Source organism: Heliangelus exortis, chromosome 18, assembly GCF_036169615.1.
Source record: "Heliangelus exortis chromosome 18, bHelExo1.hap1, whole genome shotgun sequence".
NCBI classification, from domain to species: domain Eukaryota; kingdom Metazoa; phylum Chordata; class Aves; order Apodiformes; family Trochilidae; genus Heliangelus; species Heliangelus exortis.
In genome coordinates, this window is record NC_092439.1 from 5114929 (window position 1) to 5131752 (window position 16824).

At 39.7% G+C, this 16824-nt stretch overlaps 1 protein-coding gene across 1 annotated transcript in view; it reads right to left on the minus strand.

Moving 5' to 3' along the window:
- The window catches only part of LGR4 (leucine rich repeat containing G protein-coupled receptor 4), a 72411-nt gene that overhangs the window by 20257 nt on the left and 35330 nt on the right, over positions 1-16824 (minus strand). The window contains exons 3-4 of the mRNA XM_071761629.1: positions 6981-7052; positions 5365-5436 (exon numbers count right to left, since the gene is read on the minus strand). Coding sequence (XP_071617730.1) covers positions 5365-5436; positions 6981-7052 — 144 coding nt within the window. The remainder of the gene's footprint in view (positions 1-5364; positions 5437-6980; positions 7053-16824) is intronic.

A 16824-nucleotide genomic window follows, 5' to 3' on the forward strand; every position in this document is an offset into this window, starting at 1 on the left:
AGCCAGGCTCCTCAGCATGAAGACCAGCTGGGTTCTGCAGATGGGAGGTGTGTCTCAGAAATGCCATCAGAGTAATAATAATATTCATTATGGATGTACTACTACCACCACACACTTTGTTAATGCTATTTTTCTGGGAAAGGAGACCATAGCTGACGTGTTTCCAGCTTCTGTCTCAGCTTTGCTCACTCACACTCAGCCTTCCAGGCTTCAGCAACTGTGAAATTTTAGCAGCCTTGTACTAAGAGCAAGAGTATAATGTTGATGTCAATAGAAGGAAAATCACTGACTCTTGTGTTAAACCACTTCTGCTCAATGGCAATAATTAAAGAACCTTGTTCTTTAAAGTGCTCCTTTAAAAACCACAAAGAAACCACTCAAATAACACTAGAGTAGATTTTTTAGGTTTTGAAGTTGAGTACTGATAAGCCTGGTACCTAGGAAATTGTGCTACAATACAAGGCAATAAAGCCCCTGTGTTAACAGAGGTACTTTAAAATACTCACTACGTTTGCTCACTGCACCAAGCAGCAGCTCTCTGTACCTTTTATAGAAAGAACATCAATACAAGGATTTGCTTTCTTCAGAAAACAAATTTACAGCAGCTCTCAGAAACTGATACAAGCCAAAGCTATTTCAACCACCAGTACTGATGGGCCAGCATAAATATTTCTTCCATTTAAATGTTTAAGGTGGTACCAGTCAGAGACTACAATTTGCTGCCAATTACCCATATTTAGTTGATCTTTGTGTAAATGCTGTGTAACTTCCCCTGTCCCCTTTAAGTTTCTGATCATTCTGTTTCTAAATAATTTCCCCATTTTTATGTAAACATGAGCAATTCCTTAAGCAAGCCCAGGCAGTTAAAAAAATAAGGTTACAAAGATCCCAGGGATTCCTGAAGCTCACAAGAAATACCCATTCCTCACTTTCAACAGAACCAGAACAGCTTCTGAAGCTGTGAACACAGCATAGAAAAATGAGATTCTTGTCATTCAGCAAGTACATAAAGTTCATGAAGCAGTATATTTAAACTATCTGAAAAAAATTCTACACAACTAAACATGCTCAGGAGAGCTTTTTCACATTCTTCACAGAAAAAAAAAAAAAAAAAAAGCAAGGGGAAAAGCATATTCAGCATATTTAATTCTGTACAGTTTTTACAGGTTAAAAAGAAAACATATGTAACATATGTGAATGTCTCCCTTCCCCATTCTGGTGCTGATAGTTTAATTCCACATCTTAACACAGACTCACTTGAGGGTTGGTCCCCTTTAACAACAGCAAAGCAGGGAAATAAAAAACTCCCTGGAAAATACAACTCATTAAAAGTTGGTTACTTGAAAAACCACCTGCCACCATTAAAGGTGCATTCCACATGTATGACCATCTAATGCTGCTTAACTTCATCTAGTCATTGCTGCTAATGAACACCTGCCCCAGCCCCCTTCAAACTTCTGATCTAGAATCACAAAATTATTAACAAAAGCCATACAACACCCTAAGATAAAAAAATTGCAGAGTGAGAACAGAACTGTGCATTTTGTGACACAAGGCAGTGGTTGCATTGTCCTCTCCAATTCAGGGACCTTCTCTTCTGACACTTTTCAACAGATTTCAATGCTAAAATTGCTGCCACCAATATGAACTATCACTTACAGCTGAGTGGTTTCATTATGGTCCCAGCAGAATGTTTCCAGATTTGATTTGGGTATTTTTCATAAATAGAGTTTTAACTTGATCATATAAAGAATGTATATAAAGAATCATTTCTAAAATAAAAAAAAACCACCTAGAAATGCAAAGCTACAGTAGATATGTGATAAAGCACATTAAAAAATGAGTCCTGACTGACTGAAATACATCTTCACCCTCTGTCTCCACCCTTCTTTTATTCATTTTTACCCTGCAAAGCAAGATCCTGCTCTCGTTTCTCTCAATCCCACACTAGGACCTCAGCCTTCCCTCCCTAGGCCAATCCAATTCCCTCTCCTAGAAAATATAATCACATTCCAGTTCAGCACGTTCGTGTCTCCTGCCTGATCCTGCCTGAAGCCTTCTGAGATAAGAAGGCAGACAGCAAAACTGGTTATGATCCTGCAGCAGACCAGGCTGGGGAGCCCCAGCAGCTCCCAGGTACCACAGAAAATTACTGCTGACCACATGCACAGAGACACTTACCCTGCAGCTCAGGTGAACACCCACACAGGGAGACAGGAGCTATCCCAGCTGAGTGCCACGCTGGCACCATCCCAACAACCACACTTTGGGAATCTGGCAGAGCAGTGAAGCTGCAGTGCTTTGAACTATTGCTGCAGAAGGCTCCAATATTCTCTGAATGTGGGCATGTGGGCATGTGTGCACATGTGCAGGGACAGTAACTCAGTGATTCCTGAGCTCCATGAATAACAAATCCTCTCTGATACACTGGCAGCTGGGGGTGAGTGTTCTAAAATGACCCCTGGATGTGTTGGCAAATGCCCACCAAAGTTAGCAGCAATTAGGGGGTTTTTTTTGAGTTCAAATGGAACACAGTTCTTCTTTCCAAAGGATCTGAAAGGCTTTGTTTAAATAATGTAGTTCCAACGTTCATCACACACTGAGGGTTGTACTAGAATATTCTATGCTATGACTTAAAATTATGTGTAACAGAACCATTTTACAGATCTCCACACTCTGGGTCAGAGCTCAGAATAAGCAGTGTTCCTAAAGGAAGCCACTGCAGTCAAATATGCAAAGACACTTCAAGAAGTGACCCTCTGGAATGGCTTCCTGCTGGAGTAAAACACCACTTTTCCTGCTTCTGGCTCCCAGATTGCCAAGAAACCTCACCAACACCTTTTCCAGCTTTAAAGTACAAAGTATGCCATTCCATTACCTTGTGATAACAAAAATAGACTGTTGATGCTTTGCAGCAATTGAAATGCATCAAGATTGTTGTTTACATTCATGAAGCTCATTATTTGTCAGGTTCTTCTGCTACCAAAAGGCACAAGCTGGGCAACCACTGTCCTCTGGCTGGGTAGTGCAGTCCCAGATAGCACAACATCTTGCACCATGAGAATACATCCTGACATAAACCTTCCTGGGGTGCTAGACAGTGAGTTTCCACTCAGTAAAAATCTTTCATTTTGCTAAACTTCACCTCCATACATAAGAACTCTATTCTAAGCCTCTTTCAGAGGCCAGAGCTGGGAAAATATCCAATACAAACAGAAAATGAAGAGCTGTCATTTAGTATTCTGAACAAGGCTGGCTACTTGCCAGTTATAATGTAATCATTATGGATCATGAAGCTCCTGAAACCATCTTCTTTATTTCCACCCAAGTATGTTTACTGGGCTTGTTAATACACACAGTGTGGCAACCACCTTCCTACGCAGCTGGAATTGGAGCACATTAAGAGAGAAAGAGGATAGTTCTACAGGAGCTGCAAAGCAAATTATTATCAATACAGTGTACAGCTCTATGAGCAAGTAATCTGTGTCTTCACCAAGGGAAAAAAAAAATCCCCCTAAAGCCTATTTCAGAGCAAACTGGGAAGCTGCCAAAAGGGAATTAGTTAACTGATGTTTAAACTTGCAGGGGTTGGATGAAGATTATATATTAAAAAGGTAGAAGCAGGTTTTCTAACATATATTCTGCAAATATTCTCCAAAGGTTATTTGTCTTAGAAGGTCACAGCAGCTCAGGGACTTTAAATCCACCTCTGACACAAATTCGTTTAGAAAAAAATACCGTTTTTTCCTTTTTTAGCTTTAATCAATAAAGCCTGTGGTGATGGCTCATGTTTCCATGCTCACACAGAAAATTCAGAGGACCAGTTCTACATTCAGTTGCCAGAAGGTGCTCCCTAAATTATTGGATATGCACAATTCAACTGTAATTTTATGAATGATGTAATGAACTTAAAGTTTTCCCCAAATTTGTTAAAATCTTAATCGAAAGTGAAATGGATGATTTGTAGACAACTGAAGGGTTTACTGACACAGTTTCTTTTTCTGGCTTCACAAAAATGCTGGAAGCCAGGAAGAATTTTTGTTTTGTTTTTTTAAATAATTACTAAAGTGTTATTCACATCGTGTAATTTCAAGGATTTTTATTACACTGCACAGTATTTGCACAAAGCAGACCGTGGCCTTCAGACCAAGGTGTTGCCTCTTCTACTCAAACCAAGAGGGAAATAGGGACATTAAATTCAGCAAATGGCTGGAAAAGGGAACCCATATCTGTTCTACCCTTGGAGCCAAAATCCCAGAGAATTCTGTGCCAACTCATGGCATCAAAACCAATGCCATGGCAAGCAGGAGGTCCTGCTGGTAACCAGCCCAGCAGGAGGAGATTGTGGCTGCACTGGGAGGTGGCAAAAACCTGCACTGCACAACCTGCAGTCAGTCCTGGTCTGCCCTGTGCTGCTCACTGTGTTTGCTTCAGCTGGAAAAGACAGGAATACTTGAGCAACTGTGAGAAGGCAGTGGCCAAATTCCAAGTCCAGGGAATGCAGAAAGCACCTTTGGAAAAGTTGTGCAATAGCCTGCAAGGATATTTTGAAAAAGTAATTTTTTTTCCTTTTTCCCCACCCCTCAAAAAAAAAAAATCTATTCCATAATCTGATGCAACACTGAAAGAAACAAGATCTTAGGCCAGAAACCTGAATTTTGGCACAGAGGGAGTAGATAAACTGCCTTCTCTCTCTGTAGGTAAGCAGAAAGGAGGAAAAATTTTGAAGCCCTGCCCCCCTCCGCCTCCTCATCTCCCTGATAAGCATCTACCACCTAGAGAGCTGTAACTAACTATTAAGGCCTGATTAAGATGCTTTATAAAACATAATAAGCCATGAGATAGTATAAGCACGTATGAAATACCTTCTGAGCAACTGGAAATAATGTCTGAGGTCTTCATAACTGTCTGTGTGATTTCAACATCTTCCAGTAAAACCAATACTATACATGTCCCAAGCAACACTCCTTCCCATAAACCCCTTTTGCTCCTCCAGATACAAACGATTTGGGCATGATTCATTTTTGCACAACGTTGTAAAATTGCTTAAACACCTTAGGACATGCAATAAGGATGATAAATGTTTAACTCCACCACCACTGCATTTATACAGCAATCTTGTACCTGTGTTTGGGTTTTGAAAGGATTTGGATTTGCGTCACCCCACCAAAGATGACAAATAATACTCCTTATGAACTTTACTTGGGAAACTTTGTTGCAGTTGGAACTGCAATATTGGAAAGCCCAGGTATGTTATTACACTTCTAGTATTGGACTTTATAGACTTCATAGAATGAAGCAAACATGGACAAAGTGAAGAGAAACATGGAGAATGATACAAAAATAAAAGTTAAAAGAACTCACAAGGACTGTAAGCCACTTAATCCTCTGATAGCCTCATTAGGTACGGTCTTCAACTGATTGTTCTGCAAGGTCCTGTAAAAATCCACGGTGTTAGTAAAGTAGAATTTGACAATATTTACCAACAGAAGAGCCTATGGTGCTCTTCTGGTTTCACAGATTTCTACTTGCATAAAAGCATGTGGAATGATCATGACCAGATACCCAAAGGCAATGATGAAACAAGAAAACAGTCTATTTCAGTTTTACTTATAACTCATTAATTAACTCTGCATTCATTTGCAGAGAACAAGCCTCTGACATAATATGCTGAAATTCCCCTGGGAACTCACTGAAGAGGTTGAGCAACTTAACACGAGTTCAAATTTGCTAGAATGAATGATATTTCATTATTTTTGTGTGCAATCACCCTATACATGCTACAAAATATACAAACCTCTAACTTTTCCTAAAGCTGCATCAATGCACAACACATGAACAACCTAATTTACAAAGTATGTTCACAACAAAGCACCTCTGGGCACAACATTAAAAAAGACAGAATGAAACCAGAGCCAAGCTGAATTAAGTTAATACTGGTTTGTTATTGTTTTTGGGTTTGGGGGTGTTTTTTGTTGTTTTTGTTTTTTTAATAACTTCTTACGGGACAACATATTATTGCACGATGAGTTATTTTATAAAGAGAGAGTAAAGAGCTGAGGTATCACATATTATAAATTTTTAATAGATTTTGGTGTATGCGGGGGTAAAATAAAATGCAAGTGGACAAGCTACTGTTAATTAATATCCGAGTCCCTAGTTTTTCAAGAACTAGGAAAATTTCAAGTATCTCCAGTGCTGAGTATCATTGATGGAGATACCTTCAGGAGTCCTGACACTCTGCATTCAATTTACAAAACATCAAATTAAGTAGTATTGCAGATGAGCAGTTTCCTCCTCTGTACCCTGCTTAGGTTTGTCTGTTTATGCTTCTTTCTTTACAAAGTCCTTTTTTGCACTTTAAAAAAAAAGAAAAAAAATATCTTTAACTATCTGTTACCCTACCAGCAACTGGAAATACTTACATCAGCATAAATGCTACATTTTTTGGATCCAGTTTTTTAAAACCTCAAACAACAGAAAGTTCTTTGTATCCTTAGCTATGGAAAAATAGTTGAAATTAACATTCCTTTCTCAGAAAGGAAAAAGGATATGGGAAGCGGGATATATAACTCTAATAACTTTTTTTTTCATTAAAATCTTTTTTTTTTAGTAGTAAGTAATTTTCATGTAAAGAAGCATTAAACTATAAAATTATTTCTAGCACCAGTAGGAGATTATTAAAAGTCAGTGTTTTAAGTCTGTGTAACCACTAGTTCTATCTAACAATATCAGGGCACCTGATAGAGCTTTACATGCCTTTTTTAGGATTTTTTCCTCCTCAGAATTCCTCTCCTACAATATACACTTCAGAAACAACAGTTCTAATTAAACACAGTAATAACAGTTTAGTCAAGTTCATTACTGCTCATCACCACTTACAGCAGGCTTTGTAAAAAAAAAAAAAAAAAAAAGTTAGGAGAGCTATACTGGGGTGGGGGGGGGACAAGCTATGAAGCTCTAAAACCCCAATTACTTACAGAACTTTGAGTTCTTTCAACCCAGACAAGGCCTTTGGATGGATAAAAGAAAGGTCATTGCCAGCCAGTCGCCTGGAAAAAAATTGCAATAATAATTTCAGTCACAGAATACAGTACTTCCACAGCCATCTAACAAGGAAAATTACCAATACTTGCAAGCAATTATACATTTTGCATTCAATTATGCCATATTCATGATCTTCCAGGTTTGCTAGAGTTATTTTATTCATTGCATATTTTAACACGAATGCTTTACTCAGTTTCATGGATACACTTTTTGCAAACATGCTAGAAAAAACACAGCCCAGAATGATAAAGAACCTTCTTATGGTACTTGGTTTCAGAAACGCATTTACCAACTATTAGCATGGCCCTCCAGCTTTCAGATTTACTGTGCTGAAACACATGCTCTGCTACCCATGTGTTTTTAATCTACACAGCAGTTTCTAAACAAACTGTGCAGTTAAGTAAAAACAGCTAAATGATAGGAAAAGTCTGTGAGAATCCCCAGTGTGAAGACCACAGTCACAAGCAGGAGGTATGAGCACAGTGCTGACAATTGCCTGCTGACATTACCAAGACATAACCTTGGCAATCTTTTTGGCCAGCTATTCATACTGACTTTTCACAAAAGAAAACTATTTTGGAGTAGGCAGAAAAGGAACAGGATCCTTGGCCATACTGACTCCCTCTCAGGATGCTGCCAGTTTCAAACTTGAACCGCTAGACAAGACACTAAGCAAAGTAAATTGTGGAAACCACCATGATATTAAAAGTAATAAATACAGGAGATGCTGCAGAACACAAAGCAGAAAAGCAGAAACAGCAGCCAAAACAGCTGCTTCCAAATACCTCATTCCCCCCTTCCTCCCCTCTTTTTTTCCTTCAACCTTTTTACCTCTATCCTGACCAGCAGCCTCTGTGTGGTCTAAGCTTTGTTGAGCTTCTAATAGTTGTGTCACAAGGTATTTTATTAAGGGTAAAAGACAATAATGCAGAGCACCTGGTAATCAATAACTGCCAAAAGATGCCATCATTTTAGCCAAAGTATTTTCTTTCAGACTTGGTTTCATACCCAAGCTAAGCAAAAGTTGTACAATGAAATCATCCAGTGGAAATACTGTGTACAATGCAGTGAGTGTTAATAACTAAAAAACAGTCCAAGTGCTTTAAACAAAGGTTACAGAACATCAAAACCCACCTCTGCTGTTACAGCACTCTGTGAAGCAAAACAGCTACACTAAGTGGAAAATATTATTTCAAAGAGGCAAATGAAGGAAATAACAAAATCATCATTTAAGGCATCAGCTTGCCAGAACATAGCAACATTATTACGTTTTTATCTTAGTCTCCAACTGCATAGAAGAGATTACCCAAAGCATTTGATGCCTACATAAATCAGCCTGCAACAAATAATGACTTAATAGAATGCTGCCTGACAGAGAAGATGCTAGTTATGTTTATCAAATCCTTTTGTCAAACCAAGGGAGAAGAGGACAGCTTCATATGAACAGGGAGAACAGGGAGGTGACAGCCCCAGCAGATCACAAACATCACAATAGAAATCCTTAAATCAAGCAAAATCTGATTGAAGCTATGGCAGCAAATTATTCTGGGACTCAACACTCCAAGCTTGATTTTAGAAATCTTGCTTCTTACTATTTGTTTGTTATAACAGAACTTGGTATTTAGTTCTTGTGTTCTCTCACACCTCAATCACCTCTGGCTCTGACATCATTACAACCATGCTTCAATTCAGCTGCTTCTGCCTTAACAAAAAAAAAAAAAAGGGGGGGGGCATCTCCTGACTGCTGAGAAAAGTTTGTCTGCAAGACCTGTGTAGAACCAAACAGCTCTGAAAACGGAAGAAAAATAAAAAGAATCAATGTTTACTCATTCTTGAAATCTCCTGTCTGCAAATAGCCTCAGGATTTTTCAGCCATGGCATGATTTTTCAAATACTTTGAATTACTACCATGAATGAAAAATTCCAGATGGCAACCAATCCCTCCCCTTAAATTCATATTGTCGTTGCCCAAATCAACTGTATAAACTTTTTTCTGTGTGAACATGGAGGGAGGTTTGCAATATTTCATGTCTTTCTTTTGAAAAGTTTCTTAGGAAATTCAATGCAAACAGAAAGAAGTATTGATGAAACACACTGGATCTCGACACCAGAGAGCCACTGATCTGCAAAACACATGTTTATTTTAAAACATCACAATAGAAATCCTTAAATCAAGCAAAATCTGATTGAAGCCATGGCACCAAATTATTCTGGGACTCAACACTCCAAGTTGGTGTTGATTACCTACCACACACTTCAAGCAGCAGCAGCCCCAGTAGCAGGTCTGGAAATGGCAGCTCTGCCCAGGTTCCCCATGGGAGGGGCTGGTGTGCAGCTCATCAGGCATCTGCTGTTCACTTCTTCCTCCCCCTGAAGAGGCTGGGGATTACGATTTGTTTTAAAAAAGCTAAACTACATCCAGTTGAACAGCCTCCCCCAATCTGAGAGTCACTGACATAACCTACAGAGCACTGGAAAAAAAAAATGCAGCTGAGCCAGAGCAAGGCTTGCGTGACTTCAAATAGCACAGAACTTCTCCTACCTCAAGGCAACTCCTGTTTATTCAGCCTTTCTGCAACCTACCAACAGAAGAAAAAAAAAAAAAACAACAAAAACCAAAAAAACAACCTGCAATCCATTACATTTCCGTTTCTCCTCCACCTGGCAATCCTCCAGGAAACAGGATACAACTAGCCAAGTGTGCAAAGGCTTTACTAATCAGTTTGCCAAATACACATTTATCATGCACGTCGTAGCCTTGGGGAGCGTGGCTGCTCTTAGGAGGCTTCAACTGCAGCTCTTTTTCTCCAGCAGGCAAAGACCAATGCATCACCTGCTCCTCTCAACATGCTTCCCTCTGCTGCAGCACCCAGCAGCTGGGAAGATGGGTGGATTTCACTTGACATAACCAGGTTTGTTTCAAAGCAGAGAAACAAAAAATTAATAGCACATTATATAGTGCATGAGCAGAACAGAAATTCAGACGTCACCAAAAACATCCAGTCAGGTTTTCCACGTTTCCTTCTTTCAGCACATCTCAAAAATAGCCACATTCAGATTTTTTTAATATAACATTTAAAACAATGAAATATTTAAAAAGCACCTCTGTCTTCTCTCTTCCTGTCTCTCACACACATGTGTTAAAATGACCTCAGAAAAATCACAGCTTTACCAAGCCCCAGCACAACAGAAAGGAAGGAAGCTCCATCTTCCTGCAACAAGGCTTGGGACCAGCCCATGGTGGGGCAAATCCACACTGCTGTGAAGCTACCTGAAAGCAGCTCAACACTGAGAGACCTGGGTACACATTCTTCCTTTGATTTTGAGTGCAAAGAACGGGTCTGAAACTCCATTTATAGTTAGATATTACAATTTATTCGTCAAGGTGTGAATCTTTACACAAGAGGTAAAGCCTTTTGCAGAGACACCAGGGTCTTGCTGCTTCCCCCTGCTCCCAGGCAGCTCCTACCCAAGGGGATGGGCTGGGAAATAGAAGCCACAATACCATCATAAACTTTGCTTTGCTTATCTGTCATTAACAAACAGCCCCATGGGACTTGGGTCAGCTGCACTGCTGTGAAGCCAATCAATAACCTGTACATTACACCCAGTTCTTCCATGCCAGTTTAACATAATTAAAGAGATCCTTTATTCTGCTGCTGCTAATGGAAAATGTATATTATCCCCTTCTTTTCTTGCTGTAGTTTCAGTATTATACAGCCTCAACTGTTATTTATAAAATCCCATGTAAGCCAGGATGCATCAGGACTGGAAAAAAGCAGCCTGAAACTACAACTAGAACTGAAACTGTACCAACTCCATCTAACTGAGGAGGCACTTCTCATCTTGAGCTCTCCCTTTCTACCATTTACAGCTTTCTCAAAGTTATACTGAACTTCAAGATAATAGCTTGTTTTTACGACACAGTGGTGGATAAAAATCTAAATATCTAAGTAAACTAAACAGATGGATTAAAACACATCTTAAAGAACTGTCCGTAAGTTCTACTGTGAAATTGTCAGCATGAGTCTCCAGCACCCACTGCAGGACAAAATAAGGCTATTTGATATTGCTTTCTTGAAGTATCAAAGAATACTTATAAATTCTATTTTTTTTTCTTAATGACTGATTTTAAAGAAAGCAAGCATTCCCATCCATGAAAAGTAGGTTTTATCCTTCAGTATGCAAGCAGTTTCTGTACTGGGACAAGACCTCCTTGAAGGAGAGCCACAGTAGAGCTCTACAACATGAGCTGTTGAACCAAGCCATCTTCATAGTCCCAAATGGTATTCCCCAGCAAAAAACAGAAGTTTGCCACGTATTTTCTAACATGAACATGCTTTTAAAATAATATAGTGTTGTCTTGAAAACTGGTAACAGTCTGCAGCTGTAATGACAAGTTATTGGAGTAAGCAGCTTTGGTTCCTCTTGCCTCCGAAGCAGAACACATTTTTTCATATAAAATATGCCTTCTCCTGAATTGGCTTTACATATCTTGCACTGTGTCATGACAACTTTCTTTTGCTCTGCTCTAAGCCAGCTATCAGCTATCCTTGATAGCTATCTCAAGGCACCCAGGTGAGTCTGTGTATCCATCAACCTGCATATCCAGGTTCTGCCACTCTGGATTTCTATTTCCCTCTGATTTCTCACTGTACAAAAAGCAATTGTTACAGATGTTCTTCCAGCATCAATGTGCCCCTTTCTAGCTGTAAAAACATTTCACTAATGTAGTCTGTAAAGCAGAGACAGAGATATAAATGGAACCAAACCCAGTTTTGATCAACTACACGTTTTTGCTTTTAGCAGGTAGTGTGTCTGTTATCTGGATGCTCAGAAGGTTCCCAAGATCACGAGATGTATTGATGGTTAGGCACGAGAGGGTGAAAAAATAATGGTTGAGGTAGTAAATCCTCAAGGCTGCTCTGATCCATCCATACAGCCTGTCTCTTGCCCTGGCATTTATTGACTTTCCAATGGGATCTTCTTAATGACAATGCATCTAGTAAGTGACACTGCAAAATATGGAAGTGGATTAAATCCACATATATTTGGCAATTACACCTCTGTTACCACTTTTCTAACCACTTCAGGTACATACTGGGTATATACAAGACCCACGATTTCTGGAAACCTCCACAGTGAGTGACTTAAGAGAAATGGGATTAATTTTCAACATGATTGCTTCAGATTCATGTCAAGTGTTAACTTTCCCCCAGATGAAAAAAAACAAACAAAACAACCCTGAATATTTTATTAGAATCATCTAGAATTTACTTTTCTATAGGAAGGGCAGGAAAAGAACCTTACCCAAGTACAGGTTCTTCTATGCCAGGAAAAATCTGCCAATGCTAATTAGACAAGAGTACCTCCGTGCTCACAAAGAATATACTAAAATACAACCACCCAAGATGAGGGGAGGAAAGGAGGTAAAGAAATAATTTAGTTCCTCACCCTGAGGATCATACTGAGACACCATGAGGACAGAGTGAACTAAGACCAAACAATTACTTATTTAGCATATGGGGATACTGCATTTACCTCCCACATATAGAATTTGTTTTTTTCTACACTTCTTCTGTCTGATTATCTAAAGGCTTTTGTGATTCTTCTCAAGGCTAGAACTGGCTGCCTGCTACCCTGCATACTTCTGTCTGTTGTTTTATACTCCAATTCCTGAAACCAAAAAGAGGAAGAGGACTGCATGATACAAGCACCGTTTTGGGACTCTACCTGAAAAGACACAGTCTGAGAGCTTCTGAGAACACTACTCGGCCTCCAGAAGTTTCTTATCTGGCTTATATGTTCAGACAGCCCCAACCTGGCAGCTCTCATGCAGCATAATAAATTCAAGCTTGTAAGACAGGTCTTGAAGTGTAACACTGTGAAGTTCAGCCCCCAGGCCATATTGCCAAGCCAGCTTCAGTGTGCATGCCCATGTGAAAATAATGCTGAACACAGAAACTTGAAGACAACAGATAAGCAAAAAAGTTGTGTTTCCCTCTAAATGTATTTGCAGCAGAATCAGTCTCAGAATCCTTATGCCAACTTTTGAAATTAACAAGTAGAAACAAACTGGAAAGAAACTCCATCTTCTTTAAAAAATGGAATTTATTCAACCTACAAGCATCTGTCCCCACAAACAGAAAAAATACGCAACTGTTAAGCACGGTGAGAACCTTCTAGGCTGCAGAAATATCACTCTTATATCAGCAGGACTGAAACTAATCCAGAATCTAACTGATTTAGGACTCACATAGATAAGAAAACATTAATTAAACACAAGTTGGCCAACATGTTTTTAAGCATCATTTAGCATCTAGTGCAGACCAAGTAGGTGATGTTTAAAAATATCTTAGCTGACTGTGGTTAATTCTACTTGGGAGTCTTTGCCTAAAGGTTTGTCTTGACTAGAATTTGAAGGTGCAAGTTCCAACATGCCAAAGCACTTTCTAAAGCTGTGGTGCACGTAAGGCAGCAAACATTTCTGCTGTGTGCTACCTGGCCAGATTGAAGCTGAGGCTCTTAACTTGCTGCCACATGTGAAATCTACACCTTGCATTTTCTGCATTAGAACTTCACCTCTTGGAATTCAAGCTGGAGTAACCGAGGAAATTACCTCCTCCAGCTGTTCAAATATTTGGAGCTGGCAGATGGATGCAGAGCACTCATCAGCTTCCAACCCCATGTCAGCTATTTCTGCAGTCCCAGCAGTGGATGTCTGCCCTGGCTGCCTTTACAGCAAAGCAGCTGAAGGGAGCTCTTGGCTTGTTCCTCAGTCCCTGCTGGTGAGGCTCAATGGACAGATATGGAAGGGGAACATCTCCAACCTTACCAGCCAGTCTTACAGGAGGATGTTTACCCACAGATGTTGGCTAACACAAGGCATCAGGACAATTTTTCCCATAAAGACTCTTCCTTGACTTTTCTATTCAAAGCAAGCCCTTTGCCTCCAGCCTCCCACTACAAATCCTGGGACTACTGGTGTTCACAAACAAGAGAGGATTTGTACCATCTCACCCACACTGGCACACACTTGCATATGTTATTTTATTAAAAGCTGTAGCACTGAAAGGCAGAAACTTCCCTTCCACCAAATGCTCCACAGCCAGGTGAGGTAAGATCCTGCATCCCAAACTAACAGCTCAGCCTTGGTGGCCTTGGCAGAACTCCAAGACATGCCTTATTCATAAAACCAAAGTAATAAAATAGACACTCCCCCTCCCTCCCCAAGGATAATACAATGTGGTGCTGATGCAGAAATTGGAAGGAAGGGAACCATCTAAATTACACACTGAAACAGATACTACAAAAGCAAGCAGCTGTGACATTTCAGCCAGGTGGTCATCTTCAGCTGCAGTCAAGAGGAAAAATAACTCAAGACATTTCCTTTGCAGATACTTCCTGATTACAACCTTATGGCAAAACCACCCCATTTTCACTGCCTGCATGCATTTTAATTAATCCTTATGTTCTTAAAATATACTTTGTCAATTAAAAGCCATGTTCAGAGACTGGCTTAGGGGAGGAGAAGGGTTTGAGATGTATAAGCAGGATCTCTTAGTGCTGTAATCAGCATGGATATAATTAAATAGTCAAGGAAATTCTCAGCTGTACTATTTCTTTTCCAGAAAAATCAGTCGCACACGTGCTGTCTCTTGCTCACTGTTTATTCATCTCTCAAAAAGCAGACCAAGAAACCCCAAACTTCTATTGCTGTGAATTTTCTGTTTACTACTTTATTTCTCTAATCATTTTCACCAGTTGCTAAGTAAAAATCTTAATCAGGTTTGTCCTTGACTGATAAAAACAATCAAAAAAAAAAAAAAAATAAATCTGAGGGTAGTGTCACAGAAGAGAGACTGTTTCATGTCAAATATGAACAAAAACCAGAAGCACAACAGCCCTAGGACTCAGCATACATCTGGAAGGTAACCGAGCACTGCTGCCTCTCTGTGCCTCCAGGAGTGATCATTTTCCTTGCAGTCAGAAAGCATCCTCCCTAACCCTTGTGGGAGAAGGTCAGAGCCTGAGGTTGACTGGTTGGGAAGTGACCAGTGCTTCTCTTCAGGAAACCCCATTGTGTCACAGATACCCACCAACACACAACAGGACAGTTTGCTGTCTTCTGCATCCTTTCCTGACTCTTACATGGCCCAGCAGCCAGACTGCCAAAACCTTGTTACCTAAACCTTGCCCATCAGTGCAGGACAAATAAGATGACAACATTTTAAAGGACTAAGAGTGGAAATCAAAACAAGCTTAAAAGGTCCTTCAGTTGAAGAGACTTCTGTTTTACTCAAGCGTCTGAAGCTAGACTGGAAAACTGGCAAGAATAAAAATAATCTTTATTTGTCTTCCTTAATGAGAGAGTGTATTTTTAATTAATCCAGCAGATGATAAACATAACTAATGGAAAGCATACAGTTAAAATCCTTCAGACTACTTTAGATAATTCTAAAATATTAGAAGGAACTGCAACCATTTAGAAGACTTTAAAAACATAACACAGCTTGGCTCTTCTTGTTAAAAATTCACACTGGAAAATGTTTTCTGCTTTCTAAAAACACTGCATTATCTAACTATATTTCCCTCTTCTAGCGTTCTATAAATACTTCAAGGTGTGGTTAGAAAACTGTGGCCAAGTTCTTCAAGGATTTTTAGTTTAGATATTTTCCACATCAAGTTCAGCATTGCAGCATATTTACATTAAGATTTTCTGGAGAATACACTTCATTAACTGCTGTGGCAAAACCCTTGGTGGTCTGTTCCTTGCTGACTCTGACCATTGCCGTTTCAATCATTTGCAAATTACTTCCAGATGGGTATCAGTTACACAGAGATGGAGAATTTTTATAACATTTATAAATAGTGCAAGAATCCTCCAGACATATGATAAGTGTGCTATGCAGTGACACTTGGGAGGAGGCTGCAAAGAGGGACACAAGGAGCACATAACCCAATGGACAGATTCTGCCTTTCCTTTCCTTGCACCTGTGAATAGTACTCAGGTAGGACACTAATCAAAAAGGTACAAAACTTCAGATTATACCTGCAATATTGGTACTTTGCAACTGAGTCTGTTCCCTGAACACGGCCACTTCAGATGTCCTCTTCTACCTGCCCCCAATTTTCAGCCATCAGTCTCCCATCTGTGTCAAACCTGCCAGTCTCACCCGGGTGTCTTGGGTAACTCAGCACATCCAAAAGTGGCATTAGGCACATACTGAAGCACCCAGGTTGTTCCCCCTTCAGTGACGTAGAAAGTAATTTTTAATTGAGCAGGCAGCTCATTCAAATCTGGTACACTCCTTCACTCACTTTTATTTGCTAGTGTTCATTATAGGATTTGGAAAACAAGCCTCTGAAGTCGTTCCAGACTACCAAATAATTCATTGCATTAAGGAAATTACAAGCCCTATTTTAAATTACTCCTACTGCATTTTTTTAATCCCATCCTCTTCATACACACACTGGGTAAGACTCAGTTGCCTCCATAATACATCTAATTGCCTCCCATTTAGATTCAATTAAGCTCCATGATACTGTTTTGCAATATTAATTAACTAACTCTGTCAGGGGCTAATCTCCCAGAGCATTCCACAAACAACAGTGCTAAAGCATGGTATAACCAGAAAGGTGTCTGGGGCTGCCTCCTGGATTAAGAGCTACCAGAGCCTGTGGTGGTACTTTTGAGTACTGTGTGAATATTTGGTGTATTCCCATTAATTTTGTGGGATTTTCATTTGCTTTAGGCATGTAATTCTTGGGAAAAGT